The sequence below is a fragment of the Arachis hypogaea genome, chromosome 16 (genome assembly GCF_003086295.3).
Source record: "Arachis hypogaea cultivar Tifrunner chromosome 16, arahy.Tifrunner.gnm2.J5K5, whole genome shotgun sequence".
In the NCBI taxonomy this organism is placed as follows: domain Eukaryota; kingdom Viridiplantae; phylum Streptophyta; class Magnoliopsida; order Fabales; family Fabaceae; genus Arachis; species Arachis hypogaea.
Window position 1 is genome coordinate 71,788,331 of NC_092051.1, and position 21,152 is coordinate 71,809,482.

At 35.1% G+C, this 21,152-nt stretch overlaps 1 protein-coding gene and 1 long non-coding RNA gene across 3 annotated transcripts; both read right to left on the reverse strand.

Annotated features, from left to right (window-relative positions):
• Positions 1-10,046: 10,046 nt before the first annotated feature.
• LOC112754357 (protein CHUP1, chloroplastic) lies at positions 10,047-12,821 on the reverse strand. Of its 2 annotated transcripts, XM_072220852.1 has the most exons (3): positions 12,611-12,821; positions 11,694-12,500; positions 10,047-10,830 (listed from the first exon to the last, which is right to left on the reverse strand). In XM_072220852.1, exons 2-3 carry the CDS (start codon positions 12,465-12,467, stop codon positions 10,297-10,299), a joined length of 1,308 nt encoding a protein of 435 aa, XP_072076953.1. In that variant the 5' UTR covers positions 12,468-12,500; positions 12,611-12,821; the 3' UTR covers positions 10,047-10,296. The 2 variants fall into 2 exon arrangements, with proteins under 2 accessions (XP_072076953.1, XP_025657768.1); XM_025801983.3 differs by having other exon boundaries at positions 11,694-12,769.
• Positions 12,822-13,253: 432 nt separating this feature from the next.
• On the reverse strand, positions 13,254-16,242 carry LOC112754358 (uncharacterized). The gene is made up of 3 exons (XR_003178509.3): positions 15,613-16,242; positions 15,390-15,526; positions 13,254-13,758 (listed from the first exon to the last, which is right to left on the reverse strand). It is a non-coding gene; the product is annotated as an uncharacterized lncRNA (long non-coding RNA).
• Positions 16,243-21,152: the final 4,910 nt, after the last annotated feature.

A 21,152-nucleotide genomic window follows, 5' to 3' on the forward strand; every position in this document is an offset into this window, starting at 1 on the left:
TTAATTATCAATCCTCCATAACCATTTGAATATGCCTGACTGAGATTTACAAGATGACCATAGCTTGCTTCAAGCCGACAGTCTCCGTGGGATCGACCCTTACTCACGTAAGGTATTACTTGGACGATCCAGTGCACTTGCTGGTTAGTTGTGCAGAATTGTGACAAAGTGTGATTCACGTTTGAGAGCTCCAAGTCTTTGGCACCATTGTTGATGATCACAATTTCGTGCACCAAACACAATCCAACACTTTGCACTATATCGGGTCTAGAGGAAGTTAAGTACATAAGAGAACCAATCATTCCTCTATACCTAGTCTCATCAACATCTTTCTCAGTTTCTCCCTTATCTAATTTTGAACTAGGATGCATGGGAGTTTCCATATGTTTGGCATTTTCCATACCAAATTTCTTAACTAATTCATTGGCATACTTCTCTTGATGAATGAAAATACCCTTTTCAGTTTGTTTAATTTGCAGCCCAAGGAAAAAATTAAGTTCACCCATCATACTCATGTCAAATTCACTTGTCATGAGTTTTCCAAAATCAAAACAAAGGGATTTATTGGCTGATCCAAAAATAATGTCATCAACATATATTTGGACTAGAATAAAAGAATCATTAGAGTTCTTGATAAATAGAGTTGTGTCAGTGGTGCCTCTTTGAAAACCATTTTTCAAAAGAAAAGAGCTAAGTCTCTCATACCAAGCTCCAGGAGCTTGTCTTAAACCATAGAGAGCTTTATATAATTTGAAAACATGATTAGAATGCTCTTTATTTTCAAAACCAGGAGGCTGCTCCACATACACTTCTCTATTTATCACACCGTTTAAAAATGCACATTTCACATCCATTTGATATAATTTAAAACTACAAAATGCAACATAAGCTAAGAGAAGTCTTATGGCTTCCATTCGGGCAACATGGGCAAAGGATTCATCAAAGTCTATTCCTTCTTCTTGGTCATATCCTTGTGCCACTAGTCTTGCCTTGTTTCTTGCAATGTTACCATCTTCTCCCAACTTGTTTCGAAATATCCACTTGGTGCCGGTCACTTTCTTTCCACTTGGCCTAGGAACCAAAGTCCATACTTGGTTCTTTTCAAACTCAAGAAGCTCATCCTCCATAGCCTTAACCCAAGAGGGGTAACTAAGGGCTTCCTTGATGTTTTGAGGCTCTATTTGTGAAAGAAGGGCAATGTTTGATCCTTCATTTGCCTTTCTAGTGGAAGACCATGTTTGCACTCCATGAGAGACGTCCCCAATGACAAATTCCTCAGGATAATTCTTTAAGAATCTCCATTCACGAGGTTTGGTGGATTTGGAGGCAGATTCAGGATAATTCTGGGTGCTGCTGGCTTCAGGATTTCCTTCAGATTCATGAGACAAAATGGAATTGTCTCTTGAATTTTTAGCAGTTGCAGTTTTTGGTTCAGCTTGACCAGAATTTTCTTTGTCATGATTTTGAGTAGTTTCATCTTCCTTTTGAGCTTGATTTTCTGCATCACAATCTTCCAAAATGCTTTGTACCAAGTTAGTATCACAAAATGTAACATGAATGGACTCCTCAATAATCCTAGCATCTTGATGATAAACCTTATATGCTTTACTAGTTGTGGAATATCCTACAAACAAACACTCATACGCCTTTGGATAAAATTTTCCCAAATTATCCTTGTTATTTAAGACAAAACATTTGCATCCAAAGATGTGCAAGTAGTCTAAGTTTGGTGGGTAACCTTTCCAAAGTTCATAAGGGGTTTTCTTCAAAAATTTCCTTATGATAGTTCTATTCAAAATGTGGCAAGCCGTGTTAACCGCTTCAGCCCAAAGGAATTTTGGAACATTACTCTCACATAGCATAGCTCTTATCATTTCTTGTATGCTTCTATTTCGTCTTTCCACAACACCATTTTGTTGTGGTGTTCTTGGACAAGAGAAGTTGTGAGATATTCCAAATTCCTCACAAAAGGATTAAAATATATTATTTTTAAATTCAGTTCCATGATCACTTCTTATAGAAGAGATTTTCAAATCCTTTTCATTTTGAATTTTCTTGCAAAAAGGTTCAAAGGCCGAAAAGGCTTCGTTTTTGTGTGTAAGAAATAAAACCCAACCAAACCTAGTGTAGTCGTCCACAATTACTAAACCATAATATTTACCACCTAGGCTTTGAGTTCTAGTTGGACCAAATAAATCAATGTGTAGCAACTCAAGTGGTCTTTTAGTAGAGATGTCTTCCTTTGGTTTAAAAGAACTTTTTGTTTATTTTCCCATTTGGCAAGCATCACAAGTGATGTCTTTGTCAAACTTTATCAAAGGAAGGCCTCTTACTAATTCTTTCTTTACAAGTTTGTTTATTTGAAACATACTTGCATGGCCCAATCTCTTGTGCCATAACCACTTTTCAGATTCTTTAGAGTGAAGACAAGCTACATTTTGATCCTTTAGTTCATTAAGAGTAAGTCCATACATATTATTAAAACGCTTGGCAATAAATATCACTTCATTTGTCTTTTCATTAACAACACAGCATTCAAGTCTTTTAAAAATTAATAAATATCCTAAATCACACAGCTGACTTATACTCAAAAGATTATGCTTCAAACCACATACCAAAAGTACATCATCAATGAAAGTAGATTACTCATTACCTACTTTTCCAACAGCAATGATTTTACCTTTACCATCATCTCCAAAAGTCACAAAACCTCTGATGACAAGTCATCTTAGCCTAGTTTTACTAGTCTTTTTCTTTATTTCTATTAGGTTTTATGCACTTTCTTGCATTATAAGTAAGTAATTTGGAATGGAAATGCATAGTTTCTTTGAATCAATCAACCATCATTTAATTAATACTAATTCATAAGGTTTAAGCCAAATTTAATTGATATTTAAGTGATTTATAAACCTTGTGAATTTGGTGATACTTTGATTGGTTATTTTGATTACTTGTAGGTGAAGAAAAGAAGAAAATAAGAAAGCGTAGCTTAAGAAGTGTGGCCTAAGGAAGAGAATAATGTGGCAAAGGAAATTAAGAAGTGTGGCACAATGAAGGAGGGAAGCCACGAAGCTTTCTCCAAGAGCCCAGTGCTCTCCAAGGGAGCGCAACAATGAACCAAGGAAGCAAGCTTCAATGCTCTTCTCCCCTTGAGAGCGGAGCACAATTTGAAGCCAAGAAACAAGGAAAGGAAAAATAATGCTCTGCTCTCCTTGGGAGCATTATCGGGCTTCCACCAAAAATAAATCAAAGGAAATGTTTGCCAAATGCTTCCTCCAAGATTCGAACCAAGTACATCAAGGAAAAGAGGAGAGAGAAGCGCTACTTCCTTCACAAAGAAAAGAAGCCAGCGTGCCTCCAACAAGAATCGAACCAGGGACCTCCTCTTGGAAGCACCAATGCTCAGCTCACAAGGAGAGCAGAGCGCTACTCCTTGGCGCACACAAGCATGCTTACATGGACCAGGAGGGAGAGACGCGCATCATGACACGGTCCAGGGAGGAATTGAGCGCGCAAACATGACAAGGCCAGGGAGCACAAGGCGCGCAAGACCCACACACAAGGCTCCAATGCTCCGCTCCCCACATGAGTGGAGCATCATCCTGATGCCTCTCCCAGCCTTGGACGCAACAAGGATCTCCACACAAGGCTCTAATGCTCTGCTCCCCACAAGAGCAGAGCATCCTCCTGGGAGCAATTTCCAATTTGGGCTGAAACTCAATCAAAAATCCAACTTAATTCAATTCTTCACCAAATTAAAAAGCCCATCCAAATTCTAAAATCCAAGAATAGAAAGTGTATAAATAGAAGCTAGTTTGATTAAGTTAGCACCTCTAGACGTTACTTTGAAATTTTTCTTTGAACTTTCATTTTCATTTTGAGCTTTTACTTTTGAATTTAGAACTTAGAGAATTGGGAAGGGGAATTGATCTCTCTTCTTCCTGGTTCTTGCTTGAGCACTCTTTTATTTTCTTGCTTTGGATCTTGGGTAGAGAATTGAAGAACTTCTGTTTCAATCTCACCTTGAGATCTCTTGTTTACTTTTCTGCATAATTCAATTTCCATTTCTGTTTACTGCTTCATCTTCTACACTTTCTGCAATTTACTTTTCTTTACTTATTTTGCAATTGTTCTTGTTGGATCAAGGAAGGATTTGAGATCTAGACTTGTTTTCTAGTCTCTTCCACTCCTGAGATCTTCAATCTTCTTTTAAATTGCTACAATTAAGCATCAGTCACTTTCTATTTTAATTTCTCAAGCATTTTTACTTTTCTGTTTAGATCTATTTTACTTCAATTCACCTTCTACTCTTCTGTTTAACTGCAATTCACTTGTTCTTGTTTAAATTCTGTAATCCCAACTCCTAATTCCCTTTATAATTCAAGTAATTTACATTTCTTGCACTTTAAGATTCAGTCATTTACATTTCTTGTAATCTAAGTTTCTGCAATTTAATTTACTTGTTCTTTAAGATTCAGCACTTCTACTTTCTGTTCTCTTTAATTTACTGCAATTCTTCTCTTTCCCTTTACAATTCATGCAATTTAGCTTCTGTCAATTATAAACCACTCAACCAATACTTGATTCGCTTGATTAAATCAACCACTAAACAAAAATTGCTCAATCCTTCAATCCCTATGGGATCGACCTCACTCATGTGAGTTATTATTACTTGATGCGACCCGGTCCACTTGCCGGTGAGTTTTGTGTTGGATCGTTTTCCACACATCAAGTTTTCCATCATACTTATTTAGTTTGATGAAGTAAGTTGACCTTCCAGTCATGTGCCTTGAACATCCACTATCCATGTACCACATGTCCTTTTTGTTCTTGGATGCTAGGCAAATCTCATCAAGATTGTTGTTTCCAGCCATGAAGCAATCTTTATCATCTCCTTCAGATTCTTCTTCTTCATTTGAGTCATTTTCAAGATCTTCCCAAGCTGCCATGAGCACTATCTTCCTTTCCTTCTTTCCTTTGTCCTCCTTTTTGAGCTTTGGACAGTTTAGCTTGAAGTGTCCAACCTCCTTGCAGTGATGGCACGTCACCTTTCTCAAGTCAATCTTGTGCTCCTTTGAACTTGAACCCTTGTATTTGCCCTTGTTCTTCATCATTCTTTTAAATCTCCTAGCAAAAAACAAAAGCTCATCATCTGAAATACCGTCACTAGACTCACTCTCTTTTGGTTCTATTTGTGACTTGAGGGCTATTCCCTTTTTCTTTGAGTCTGTGTTTGTGTGTGTGGCTTCATAGGCAAGGGGTTTTCCTCTCAGCTCATCATAGGTTATGGGACTTATGTTGTTGCTCTCGGTTAGGATAGTGGCAGTGTTTTCCCATTCTTTTGTGAGGCTTCTAAGGAGTTTTCTCACCAAGGTTTGTTCTGCATAGTTTGTACCCATAGCATCAAGGTTGTTGATTATGATTGAGAATCTCTCAAACGCTTCATCAATGCTTTCTCCATCCTTCATGCTAAACATCTCGTACTCTTTTCGCAGCATATCAATCCTCATTTCTTTGACTTGTTTAGTGCCTTCGTGTGTAGCTTGGAGTTTTTCCCAGATTTCTTTGGCTGTCTTGCATCTAGACACCTTCCGGTACTCTTCAAAGCTGATAGCACAGTGAAGAAGGTTGATTGCTTTAGCATTCAGCTCTATCTTCTTCTTATCATCTTCATTCCATTCAGCTTCTTCTTTTGGAGTCACCACTCCATCAGCACTTATTTTTGTTGGGATCTTGGGACCGCTCACAACAATCTTCCATATGTTGTAGTCAATGGATTGGATGAAAATCCTTATCCTTTCTTTCCAGTAGGAGTAGTTCTTCCCGTTGAAGAAAGGTGGCCGGTTGTTTGACTGGCCTTCAGTGAGGGTGTAGGCAACTGTGGTTGTGCCCAAGTTGTTCGCCATTGGATCTTTGCTCCAAGCGGTTAAGCTTGATTCTTGAGACCTTAGCTCCTGATACCAATTGAAGGTTGTGGTAGGCTTAGAGAAGGGGGGTTGAATCTATGCCTACCTTTTCAGTTGCTGTTATAACCCTTTAAAATAAACTTTCAATTCTGATTCTGTTTGTACTCAGCAGCGGAAATTTATGAGACAATTTGTTTTTGTCACATGAATATCAGAAAATAGAACACAGCAGAGAAGAGAAAAGATAACACCAGCATGTATCCTGGTTCGGTTGCCTTGTGCTATGCAACCTACGTCTAGTCTCCTCCATAACAGAGGAAGAATTTTCACTATAGTTAACAGTATTACATACACCAATTTCACAGAATTGACCCAATCCTTTCACACTCAAGTTCTAACCTAACTTGACATTGGCTATGCTAATACCTAACTATTCACTCTTAGTGCTAACCTAACTAAGAAAGGGATACCTTACAGGTACAAGATACAAGACACTTAACCAACCTAAAAAAATCAGAAAATAACTCTAGGCTTTTCTCTCAAGCATTTCTCTCAGCCTTTTTCCACTCATGGTTTTTTCTTAAGCTTTCTCACAATGCCTTTTCTCACAAGAAATTACAGAAAGATAAACATTGAAAAGTAAATCGTAATCAGTAAAGTATGAAGGAGATTGACTTCATCAGCAGCCTCTTTGCTATGTGCAAAACCAGATTCGCAAACCTCAGATACAGTTCTTCAGTATTGGCCGAATGCTTCTTTGATAGAAAGAATTATCCAAGTAGAGGAACTTCTTTGCATAACACAATTCTCAAACTCTAGTTTTCTCTCCTTGGTTTCTGAATGAACAGCAAAACCTCTTTTATCTCCTTGCATGTTGCTGGGTTCTTCTTCCAAGGTCAACACCTTAAGCCTTGAGCTTCACCAACCCACAGATTCACTTTTTCTCATTAAACCTTAGAGTAGAAACTCTCCTTCTGACCTTCCAAGGTTGACCGAAAGCCATAAAACAGCAACCACAAAAATCTTCCAATGGTTAACTTAATCTGAGCCATTGAGAAGCTACTTGGTCCCCAAGAATCACTTGTGACCGTAGATATACAGCAGATTAGGGCAGAAAATAACTTTTCTTTGTATGCCATTTTCGGACTTGCAGAGAGTTGGGAAGAAGAGAAGAAGATCTGATGCATGCAAGAGGAAATGGATTACCTTTAACCTAAGCTTGATTTGGTTTAAACTTGGTGATTTGACATCTGCCTTTCAAGCTTAATCTTTCTCTTTCTTGCTTCTTTGACAATTGGCTTAGTGAAGAAGCTCTCTCTTTCTCTTTCTCACTTTTCTGAGTTTTTGACCAAGGTTCAGAAGTGAACGTTGCTAAGGTAAGGCAAAAGAGAGGGATTTGCTTGCTGAAATCAAATCGGGCTTGGATCGGGTAGTGATATGTTTGACCCATTTTGATTTCTTCAGTTTTGATTCTTCATGGGCTTTGTTTATTTATTGACCCACCAGCCTTGCTATATTATTTTTATTTCAATTTGGGCTGCTAAGTTTTGGCCTGCAACAATAAATAATTAGTAATATGCAATTATAATTGATCCATACTAATTATTTATTTGCCAAAAATAATGTTTGTCATCACTAATTAATATAGTTAATTTCTTAACTCAACAGAAACATCAAATGATGGGACTTGTGCCTATTGAGTAAAACTATACGATTGATAGCCAACCACTATGATTAGATCTTCTATGATGATGGTTCAATGTGGTCAACGAAGTCATACACATTTTAAGGGTACTATCGCTTCTTTGTTTTCTGTCATACATATGCGATGTTTGGCGATGAGTTCCTCCCTAGGGTGAATGATAGTACTAATTCAGTTATGGTGCTTTATTATTTCCACGATTCATATGAGATGCTTGGTGATGATATTCATAGTCCTAAAATGTGGGGATGGAAATGTTACTGCAGCATACTCTTGATGGATAGGCACAAAACTGAGAGTGGAGATGAGGTCGTCTCCTATGAGTTTGGGCACTTAACTTTAGAGCTCTTATGTTAACAGGATGTGGTGTATGACTGTTAAAGCACAAACTGCCAGGAGCAACATTACCTAAAAGAATGTTTTGTGGACTTGTTGATGTGCGCCAACCATAATCTCAGAAGTATAAGGTTCAAAGAGTTTACTGTACCACGCTTCTACAGGGTTGTCACTCACTCGAGTTAAGGTGAAGTTCAAATCCTTTTGGGTACTTCACTAATGCAAAATATTCTCAACCTCCCTTAGTTCTTCTAGTTTCTCCTAAGTTTGAAACATGTGGGGATTGTTGTGTTTTTAAGATTGTGTCTCAAATTTAGTACCACATGAGACACTCTAATAAAAATAAAAGTTTTGAATTGATTTATGACCGTTGCTAATCTTCTTAAAAATATAACTGTTGCTAATTAAGAAGAAAGAAAATCATTGAATTATATATATATATATATATCCCAAAAGACTCTCAATTATTGTTAATCTGTAACTTGTGCTCTATCTCTCTGTCAATAACATTAAGCCTTTTCAAATATTAGCAAAAGTTACTTGTAATAATTTTTTCAATTAAGAAGAAGAATGAGGTTGTGCTGCTTCAAGTGTTCTAAGAATATTGGTGTGAGTTGTATTTTTGATGATCCACGTCTAATCTTGGAGGATTTCCGTCGAGCCATTCTATCTACGGGAAGGACAATAATAAATCCTTAAGGACAGTGTCTAACACGATTCGTGATAATGTTATTCTAATATTCTTTTAATTTATTTGTCTACAAAATTTTATTTATATTTAAATTAGCCAAAATATTATTTTATTGGAAGTCTAATTTCCAACATTTCTTTCCCCATAAGGATCTCTCTCTTTAAGTTACTGATACGGAATTCTCCAAATGTCCATATGACGATGATTTTGCTTTCATCGGACAAGAACAAAAAAATATGGGAACAAAAATTCTATTCAGATACAGATGCAAAGAAAAATAATATATGACAACTGTAGATGTCTGGGTTTGTTATTGGTGCAAAACAGATTTTTACATCAAAAGATGCGTTTCAAACTAGGAGGTGCAATGATAACGCATTGGTTAAACATGTTGAATTGTATTCTAATATTAGAAACTCATACATGAATATCCATCTAATATATAGAAGATGTGAACGTTAAACATCGTCAATATTAGATTTATAGTCTTGAATAATAATAATAAGAGAAAGCCTAGGGGCCAGCAATTTTTGTGTTTTATAGTCAGCACTTAACCATCAAAAGTAAAGTGAGTGATCTCTCACCATTGGATATAATCTCACACCATTAAAAACACAAAAGTTGCTGGCCCCTAGCACTCCTCGTTATTATTATAATAATAATAATAATATCTAACACAATTATGGGTTGAAAGTGATAAGTTGTGAAATTATTTTCAATGTGACTGTTCTAATGTTTAATCTCTTGATATTGCCATTATCACAAGACTGATTGATATCATATTTCCCTATTAATGCATAGTGGCAAGCACTCATCATCAAATAGAAAGCATAATTTAATTGGTGAACAGAGTATGCAGCCCGTCCGAGCTAAACAACAATGATATGATTACCATGTTTTCAAATTTTACTTTCCTTGAAACCGTGAAAGTGGAATTTGATCTCAAATCTAAGAGGAAGACAGACACATCCCCTTGCCATCAGATCACTTACATGCTTCAAATAATATATGTTTTAGGAAACATTTCAAGTGTATCGAGGAATACCGGTGCACCAGTTATTTTAACCGTTGATTTCAATTAATATATATTATATATATTTTTTATAATCAACGGTTAAAACAACTGGAATACCGGTACTTCCGATACACTTAAAATGTTTCCTATGTTTTATACTCCAAAGTGCGTTGACTTACTATTTATTCCATTTTATTATTTAATGTCATCTCAGTCAACTTGAATATACTGGTTAAAATAATGACCGAGTGGTCATGGCAGAGTCAATAATTATGAAATAGTATATTGACGAGATTGCGAAAATCAATTTGCTTAGAAATGATGTTTTTCTTTTTCTTTTTTTGCAACTTCATTTGTTAAAAACTGGTGACAGAGACGTACATCACTCAGGCTGAGTTTGTTAAGAACTAATGTTTTCTCAGATAATGATGTTCTTTGCTGTGTGCCTAAAGTTAATAGAGTTGAGCACAGAGACTTGGAATATTTCAACCTTGGTAGTAGTCAAATCTCCGATCCTCTTGCCTACTGTGTTACACATCAAACACCATATTCCAACATATTTTATTGTAAGGAGGGAAACACTGAATGGTGCCTGGAGATACACTGCTAGCAACTATTATTCAAACATATGTATTGCAAACATCGACTAGTATCCAGTTATGGATATTATTGGCCATCTTATATTGCAAAGTTTATTTTCTTTTCCCATAAAAGGTTTCAACGTAAAGTGCCTAGACACTCGCAAACAAAACCCATATCTTATTATCTTGATGTTCTTATTGCTTTCCGAAGTTTTGCTTGTTTCAGTGCCTTCAACCCATCTCTTTATCTTTCTAAGTAGCTTTCCGCTTTTCGAACGAGTTCCATTGCCGTGACGAAAGGAACCAAAATGAGAAACACTTTGATGCTCAAAGGATGAACCATCATCATCATGTGATTGATCATGGTCGGAGTCATAATGAGTAACTTGAAGATCGCTTCCTCCTCCAGGTTCAAGTTCTATGTTGTTGTCTCCGTGCTGATGCTGATGTACGTTGTCATGGTGCCTTGTTATCTCGTGCCTTAAGCAAGCGTTGGTCCAACGCAAGTGAATCAGTTCTTTAGCTTCATCTGCTTGTTCCTTCTTCACATGGTCCAATTCATCCACAACACGGTTGTAATCTTCCCTACTTACCTCAATCTGCATATGGAAATCTTTGCACTTTAGTTGTTTTGTATTAGTGTTATTACAAAGTACAATTTTTATAATAACTTCTAATTTTGTGAGTGGAACCGAATTATTTGAGTGACACACTCTTTCTTTTCGTCTTAAAACAACTATACTTTTCCATAACAAAATATTCAAAATTCAAGACCTTTGGCTAAGTAAACACAGCTGATGTCAGCTGAGCTATGTGTTCAATGGTATTATTAAAATGGAGTTCTTTGTGGTGAAGAGTGAAATTGAATGAAAAGTGAAGATTGTAACTAAATTTTTGCATTGTAAATCTTGTTTTTTTTTTAAATATATTTTATTAATAAAATAAATAATTTTCAATTTTTATCCAATTAACTTTTTTCTATAGTATTATTCTTATTAAAATAAAGTTTAATTATTTTGTTAATAGTATAGTCTTATATATATCATACAATTTAAACAAATTGTTATTTGTTATTTGTTATTTAGTTGTATAGTCTTATTTAATTTTTTTTTCCTAAAAAAACAAAGTAATTATATTAGAATATTTATTTTTGAATATTTCATAATTCATCTTACTTTGATCACACAAATAAATATTCTAAAAATATTTTATATTAGAAAATTAAAAAATACTTAATTTAAAACCTTTATATAATATGTGAACTCAATTAGAAATTTTTGGATTATAAATTAGCAGAATAATTAAGTTGTAAAATAACTAATTCAATTAAAGAAATTGAGATGTGTGATTTAACAAGCACCTTTTTCTTATAATGTTATCATGAGTAAACCTATAAAATAAACATACAAACCCGACATTATTTCCTTTATCATTGGTACTTATACGTATATCTTTTGCTTACCTTAGACGCATGTAATCTTTCAAGTGTGTCAATCTTCTTAAGAAGTTCATTCTTGTGATCCTGCAATTGATCCAATTCTCTTTGCAGTTTCTTGATTTCATCCTCTAATTCATCAATAACGTTAACCTTCATTCTCAATTCATCATGGCATCTCAAGATTTCTGCTTCCTCTGCCTTGATCATTAAGGCCTGCTCCTTCACAATGCGATACTGCGCCATCGATCTCCTCTGCAGCTTCTTAAACCTCTTCCGAAGCAACTTATTCTCCGATCTCCAATCCTCCAACCTCTTATGCTCTGCCTCCATGGATGAAATCTCCCTGTCCAAGAAACCGATGCGGGCGATCTCAAGCGAAAGTGCATTCTTGATTTCTCCAAGCTCAAGTTCTTGCTCTCTCAAGCCACAAAACTGATCAAACTGCAACCTCAAGGCCAATTCCTTCATTTTCATACCTTCAATCTGGCTTCTTAGGCTGTTAATCTCTTCCTCAAAACATGGATTTTCACTGTAATCATGGATCACCGATGTCTCACCAAACGCACTGTCTCCTTCATCTTCTTCCATTGAAGCAAGGCTAAGGCAACTTTCTTCACCTTGTTGAGAATTGTTGCCATTAGAAATCGCTTCATTTGCTGATAAGGAAGGAGCCTTAGATAAACATCTCTTTGCTTTGATCCATGTATAGATTAAACCACCAAAAGTAACAGCTAAAGGAATACTAGTTTTGAGGATCACTGGCTTTAGAGCCTCTTCTTTTGATGTTGAACTTTCCATTCTTCTTGGTTAAATTGTTTTGTGAAAATTAATCTGAATGTGATGTCTATGTGAATGTTACTATGTTATTACAAATGTTTGGAACAAGGTTTGAATAACAATAATAATGTGGTTAAGAATGATGTAGTATTTTTTTTTTTTACCATTTAGAAGAAGAATTGTAAGTCACCAAATAGCCTTCGTGGTGCTTTTTGGAATCTAATTCGTTTTGGGACATGTCTTCACTTGTGCTGTGCGACTTGAAATTTGCGTCGGGCTTCTTTTCTTCCATGGGATATTATACTTCCCAATGTTCTAAGCTTAAACATAACATTAAAACATACACATATATAGGGGTTGGAATTGGAGATTACCGATTCAGAGAGAATATAACAGTTTATTTCTTATTAATTTTACAGGATTCGTTGAAGCTGATAATACATTTTATTCGTTACATTCAGACACAATTGTGTGACTGTTTATAACTTTTAACCTTAAAAAAGACTCAACTTTTCATAATTCAATCTCTTGCCATTTTGTGGCTAAAATTTTTTTTATTAGCATTTCAAACGTGCTTAACCCAATAAAATTGTCAGTTTTGGGGTTTTCCTTAATGTGGGGTTTATTTTTTAAAAAATTGTAATTAAACAAATTGTATAGTAGAATTTTAGATTGTTCATGATTAGAAAAAAGTTGGATAGAAGAAAACCGATAGGCCGGTTTCATGAAACATAATTTTAAAAATTTTCGAGTTACAAATTGAAGGGCCGGTTTGTTTCTGTAATATTTTTAGTTAGAAACATCAAATTGGATGGTTCAATTTTTTTTTTCCCAAAAGTAATACTTCATTTAAATGAATAAAAGACCTTGACCAAAAAAAAAAAAATGAATAAAAGACGGGTCCAATTGGACAGCCAGCATAATTTAGAGGATTCGGAATCTCCCAACTTACAAATGAAAACAACCTAATAGAGAGAGAGAAGGAATTAATGTCTAAGAACTTCAATAAAGAACTCTTCTGCAATCTTTACCGCTTCTGTATATTTTCATTCGGTCCCTTATCCTTTCCATAAAAATAAGAGAGTTTCGAGTCTTCCATAAATAACAGGAGAGACTAACCAGTAGAGCCATTTGTCTTCTTCCAGTCAATCTGCCAAAGGTGTTGTTTTTCATGACATGCATTCGCCATTTCCTGAACTATTATTTCCTCCAAACTAGCTCCAGGGACTTGAACATTCACCAACGACCAACCTGCTGTTGCATTTGGGCATATCACAAGGCAGTGAAGGGTCAATTCCACTGACTCAGAGCACTGCAGGCAAAAGGGGAAAATTGGTGGGATTTGACAGTTCAACATTTCATCAACCTTTTATCATCAATTGCCACAATATATTCTAAAAAATATCTGATAATAATAATATAGAAATTTAGTCTTAAATCCCGTATCCAAGGTTATTACCAAAATCAACATCGGCAGTCTAATTTCAATTCTGTTTTCAAAATACCAAATGAATTCAGAATTGCACAAACTTTATGTCTAGGCGACCGTTTCGAATTAAGCTTTCCAATAAACTAAAAATCATGATTTTCTGATCACTCTAGTCTCGGGAATAGAAGGAGAACCGTGACTGCTCTGCAGCGTTTAAAAACCAGAAAATAGCAGCAGCGTGTAAAATTCAAAATTCCATATAAAATCCAAATCAAGTCCAACCACCTTCAAAATTAATATGGTTAAACTTATCTTATCCAAGTTTCTTTCCCAATTGGTTTTAGGTCAATACCAGTTTTAATAAAGGAGTTACATAACTTAGAAGTTAGGTAGAAGTATGTCAATATCTGTTTTAAAAATCAGCAAGCTTAGTATCTTTCAACTTGCATAACTTTTACTACAAAACTTCAATTAAGCTAAATTTTGGTCTGGAAACTCCTAAGTTATCTAGCAACAAGTGTGCCTTGGTTGCAACTCAATCATTGTTCAATTCTAAGAGTTACAAGCATTGGAAGTTGATGCGTAACTTGCTGAAAACGGATTCTCTCCAGCTTTGATCACCAATTTTCAAAAATTCACAACTCCCAATCCTTAACTCCTAAAATTCTGAAGTTTTAGAGCAATAAACCAAGTTAATCAAATTTTAAAACAAAATTGGTTTTGCTCCAGAACTCAGCTCGTAGAAGTTGCAGCAAAACAACCAAGTTGCTGCCCTGTTTGAATTTTTCTGCAGCAGGACAGATTCAGCGACCTGACTTTAAAAATTCACCATAAATTGTATAATTAATGAAAAGGCCTCAAGTTTTCCAGTCCAGTTCCATATATTCCCAAGTTTAACCCAGACTTGGTCCTATGCAATTCCGATCATCACAGAATTAGTTATAGCTTTTCAAAGTTTATAACTTCATTTAAAAGTAATGTAGAAAATCAGATTTCACAATTTAACTTTGAAAAATCATAACTAATTCTTCGGTTAATACAAAACCTTGAAAATTGAATCTTAACAATTATACTTATTATAGTTTACTTAGCTTCAATCACTACTGAGTTACTGATTCACTTACAAAGTTGCCATTTAATTCAAAGAAAATCCGATTTTCAACAAAGCAGTTTAGCATTTCAAAATCTAATCCTTCAATACCTCTCAAAATCGATTCCAAATCAACCACCAACCAAGTTCATTGCCATCACAATATATCAAATAATCAACTCAACGACAACAAATCCAATATAACCCATCAAAATTCCGAGTTCTCAACAATCACTCATCAACAATTCATAATCCACACATAATCAATCAATTTCACAAAATCCACAAATTCAATCAATTCACAGCCACAATTCAGCATTCATATAACCAATCAATTACTCACAACAATTAAACTTATTTGCAATTATTCAATAAACTTTGTGGGCATTCTTAAATTAAAACCATTTAAAATTAAACCCCCTACCTTGATTAGCCGAGTTCATATAGATTAACGTCACAACTCCTTTCCCTTTTAGTTTCATGGCAGCAGCGGTGATTCCAACGTGACCCAGACTGCGGCAGCAGCAACAATTTTAATTTTTCAAACATATCTTGGCAGAACTAAGACAGAGACATATGCTATCATAATTAGAAGAAGATCATAGCAGAAAAATAAAATGGCAGCAGTGCAAGGGTGGAGGAATTACATATTCAGAAATGGCAGAATTGGAATTGAAACTGGAACAAGGGCAGTGCTGATTCAAAGACAAGAACAGAGGACGCTGTGGTGGGTGAATGGGACCGAAGCAGTGACTAAAGTAGTTCAGTAGCAGCGGCGTTCATAACACTTCTCCAGCGGCAACCACGGTGATTCCGGCGGCAGTGATAGCTTGGGTTCGGCGGCGGTGGATCCTTCAACAGCGACGGTCTTCTCGGGCACCTGGAATGACGATGGAAGCGGCCTCGCTCTCCTCCCCGGTTCGTGATTCCAGCGACGATGAGGGGCTTAGACAGAATCAGGATCAGCGACGTCATCTCCTCCTCTCACGTGCAACGGCGACGATGGAGCTTCTGCGATGGTGATCAGGCGCAACCCGCAATGGCAACGGGACGGAACGGTGCCTCCTTCCCTTGGTTCTCGCAACGCTCGTTCTGGGTGTCTCTCTCTCACTCGCGTGCGGCACAACGGCGGCGGCGGTGAGGTCCCAGCCGCGTCATTCCTTTCTCCTCCCTCTCTTCTCCTTCCTCTCCTCCTTCGTTTTCCCCTTTTCCCTTCTGTTTCCCTTTTTTTTTCCTCTCACCGTGCGTTTTATGCGTTTGAAATTTGAATAGAAATGAAATTGGGAATGAGGGTAATTTAGGGTTTTACTTAGAAATTCTAGGATTAGAGTAAGATACAGGGAATATAATAATTTTATAAAATATTTGAGATAGAAACTAATGAATTATAATTCAAATGACATAATTTTTTTTACTTATCTAAAAAGTTGTGGGTTTATTATAAAAATTAATTTCAAAACACAAATTTATTTATTAATTTATTAATGAGTTTAAATAATTATTTTTAATTTGAATTATAAAATGAACGTATTAATCACATTTTATAAAATAGAGTTTAAATTCGAAAATATCAATTATTCAGTTTATTGATATAACTTTTCATTATTTTTTTCTATTACTAAAACTTTAATTTTAATTTATATAAAATAACTAATTATAATAAGAATTGTACATAAACATTAATTAACTTAAACACAAAGTATTTACAAAAATTAATTTAATCATTCCTAATAAATTAAGAGTTTAAATTAATAAAATAAACCATAATTTCTTTTATTACTAAATTTTAATTTTAATTTATATAAAATAACCAATTATAAAAAAAATACACAAGAATATTAATTAGCTTAACTCCAAATATTAATAAAACTAATTTAATTACTCTTAATTTAATAGTTCTTAAAAATAAGGAGTTCAAATTATTAATAAAATCGTGATTTATTCGTAACAGAAGTTACTTAAATTAAAATGTACTTTCTTATTTTTCAATCACTAAAATTATGCAAAATATTCAATTATAATAAAATTACATAAGAACCTTGATTGATTTAAAATAAAATTATCTCCAAATCTATTTAATTATTTCTAATAAAATAATTTTTAAAATTATAAAGTTTAAACTTAATAAGATAAAATCACAATTTATTCATATTTAGATTTTCAAAAAATGCAGGATGTTACACCAATCAACTCCAATAATCACAATTTCAAACTATACATACCAATATTACCACAGTTAACACCTAGAATTCGTCAAATTTACAAATCCACAAGGGTAAAGAGGAACCTTATCTTTCCCAATGGTGTTTAGGACACAAACCAACAATAACCCACTATTAGATGGCACCTAAACAACCAAAATCATAAAATTGATTCAAAATCTAAACTTAAATTTTTAAAATTCTTAAGGTTGAAGAATGGAATGTGAAATTCGAAATCTTACTAACAAATTCTAGTTAGAACTGACGGGTTCGGCGAGAGCTTCACTTAGCCGCAAATAGGCGCAAATTGGAGCTCCATAACTCAAGTTACAAGCGAAAGGAGTAGATGATAATAATATTTTCTCTCTTCTTCCTCGATCTCACTTCAGCTGCCCTCTTTTGTGTTTGTGTGTGAAATGTGGCTGAAGTGACCACTAATGAACTTATATATATGTTGGGTTTGGGTCAAACTTGGATTCGGTCCAATCCGTTAGTATTTTTAGCCCATTTGTCCTAACTTTGGGCCAAACCTTTAGAGTTAGTGCCTGATTTTTAACTTTAATTATTTTCCTAAGTTTTTCTACAATTTTTATTACTTTTACGCAGTACTAGATAGACTTACACCGATACTACTGGCTAATTTACCAGTACATATTTTTATGCAATTTTCTGCAGAAAAATACATTTTTTCACTCGAAAAAATCTACTGAATTCAAATATCACCTCTAAATTTTTAAATTAAGACTTCTAAATTTTAAACTTATTTCGGCAATTAAATTATTATTTTATTTTATTTTTAAGTGGTAATTTAGCTATCGGTTCTTACACATACGCAGACAAGGGACGCGTACACGAGATGGTCTAATTTCACACTTCTGCATATGCAGACATGGGCATGCATACGCAGAACTCCTATTTTTTGAAAGGTGAGCTTTTAATTTTCAAACCACTCCTTTAGCTTTCCAAACCTTTATAACTACTTTCTAAGGTTCGATACCTAGTTTCTAAGCATAGGGAGAATAGTGAGCCTTTAGAGGAAGTTAATTGATAGTGGAAAGGGTCATGAAGTGAAGGACTCTGATTGATGAAGTGTGGAAGTGTTGAGTATGAATGAAGGCTGTACTGATGATGATTGATTGAGATTGAATGAATTATATGGCTTATATATTTGAATTATCTGAGACACGGGTTTCCTGGGTAGACGCAGTGGCTTGCCAGCACTTGCTCCAAGTTGAGACTTGATGCTCTGTTGACCTTCTGTCGCAAGATGTGACCGGGCACTTTAACTTTTCGGGTTCCCGCATGGGCATGCCTATATATATATATATATATATATATATATTATATTTGAGCTTGGGGTTTTTTCCGTGGATACTTTTGAGCTAAGGGATGCGCGCACAGAGGGACTGCCCAAGGTTAGCTATCGGACATGTCGAGTTTGGCTATATAACTGACAGATGAGACTCATCAGTCATAGGACAGGCATACATTATATGCATTTATATGTTTTGCTTGAGTGTGCATTGTTTTAGTTTGCCTAACTACTTAACCATGTTTATCTGCTACTTAGTCTACTTGCTGTATCTATACAACTATACCCTATCTGTGTTTTTTTTTTTGTTTGATTTGTATGTGTATGTATTTGAGAGATTCCTCATATGGTGGAGGTGTGATGAGGGTTGTTCCACTCGGTGATTAGGAGGTTTAAAGAAGTTAGAAGGTGAAGAGTTAGGATAGAAGCTAGAATCCTTTAGATAGATTACCAAACTTTCTGAGTTAGCATTAACTTTAAGTTTAATCCGAGTGTTAGAGTTCTAGGAACGCCTCTGGCCTTCCTGGGACCTTATATATTATCTATGTGGGCACCTTAACCATACTGAGAACTTTCGGTTCTCATTCCATACATATATTGTTATTTTTCAGATGCAGGTCGAGAGGCACCTCGTTGAGTATCTAGAGACCCTCCATGGAAGTGAAGAACTATCTTTTGGGCCTTTACTTTCTTGTGTTTAGATTGTATATATATGTAGTTATGATCTCCTCCGTATATAACTTGTATTTTGTCTCTCTTAAAGGTTGAAATGGAAAAACAGGTGTTTATTTTGTAGTTTGAGTTATCTCTTGGGTTGTATATATATATACTCTGGCCAGCCTTAGCTTCGCAGGTCGAGTATGGAGCTTAATACTTGTATCTTTTAGAACTCTGATCTTTATATATGTTATCCTTCCTTATGATCTTGTTTATCCATTTTACGTTTATTCGAACAAGTGTGATGCAATTTTCTGTTGCGCTTTTGTTTAGCTTCTTTTTCAAGACTTCTAGTTATAATTTCTTTCAACTATATTTATATACATATTTTTATTTTAGAGGTCGTAATACATCGCCACCTCTGGTTTAAGACTTAAGCGTAAAGTTTTGTGTGGTAGGGTGTTACAGCCCCTACATGGTTCAAAGTAACCATGTGGTTGTCCTTCCACAATAATAGAGTATGAAACTGTCGTAACGCACTCCTTAATCCAATCTAGCCATCTTTTTCAAAACCCAAGTTTCTCTATAACTGTCTAAACAAACTTCCATTCCACCCGGTCGTAGACCTTATTCATATCTAATTTTAGACCCAACTTTTGATCTCGTTGTAATGATAGATGCGAATTTTTCAAAACCACAACTCGACAAGTGCACCGAATCGTATCAAGTAAGACCACGGGAATGGGTTATCATTTCCATGAGGATTAACGAATTAAGAAAATAATGGTTAACTGATTATTCTAGTAAAACAGTTGAAAACTTGATTTGAGATGATTTGAATACCAAAACAGTAATTTAAATGAAAGCAACAGTAATTTAGTAGAAAAAGTGATATGATTAAAAACGTTAAGGCTTTGGAGATGTTTCAACTTTAAGACAAATGCTTCTCACTTTCTATCTTGATCATGTAAAGATAAATCCCTGGCAAACCATAATTAATTAAACCCCAATTTCTTGGTCTTTTAATTTTTCTTTAACCTAATTAATTCCTAATTCCTTAGTCAATTATTTAAAAAAAGAGGTTAAGCACAATTTCTGATTCAAGCCACACAATTCTTAGAGATTTAACCTAGTTGATTTTATCTCACATATCAAAACTAGTTTTAAAAAACCTTATGGGATTGTTACAAGAAGTTTAAAATCAATTCCAGTAATTAACTTTTCCAAGTTTAAAACAAGATTCAATTAGGTTAAAATTATTTTTCAATACATTCAAACCCTTTTAGATGAAGAACGAAGACTTGCTTCTAAAGAAAACAACAATGCATTAATCAAGATAGAAAAGTAATAACATCAATCCATTATAATCAACAGAACTTCTAACCTTAACTAAGGAGATTAGTGACTTATAGTACAGAACAAAAATAGGATTTGAAAATAATGTAAGACAAGCAAAAGCCCCAAAAGTCCCGATCCAGAGTTTTTCTCAATCCTTTTATACCTTAAAACTAAATAAAAATCTAATATTCAAACTTAATTAAAGCAAAATCAAATCATATCTTCCTAATTAACTTTAAATTAAAAGTGATTCTCCTTGTGATCTGAGCCTAAGCCTTGGTAAATTAATTCGTTAAAAACCATGGGCTTGCACTTAAGTATTGGGTTTGAGAATTAGTTTGGCACTTGAGTGTGATTTATATAGCTTTTGTTGTGCACCTCCTAGGGGTCTTTTTGTGTGTAGAGGATGTGAAGCAAGTGAGGGACATCCCACGCCCTTGAAGGATGAAAGAGAGTGGGCGTGCACATGAGTGTGAGGCACATTCCACGTCCTTGTTGATGTTGGAGTAGGAGTGCCTAGGTGTGGGCTATATGCGACACCTTCGATGCATGGGAGCTTGGAGGCTACTGGATAATAGCCCAGCGTGCCACATTTGGCACGCCCTTGATGTTGCATGGGATTGGGCATGCATGGCGTACGACGTGCTCGAACTGGAGGAGAGTGGAGTGAAGTTGGCAT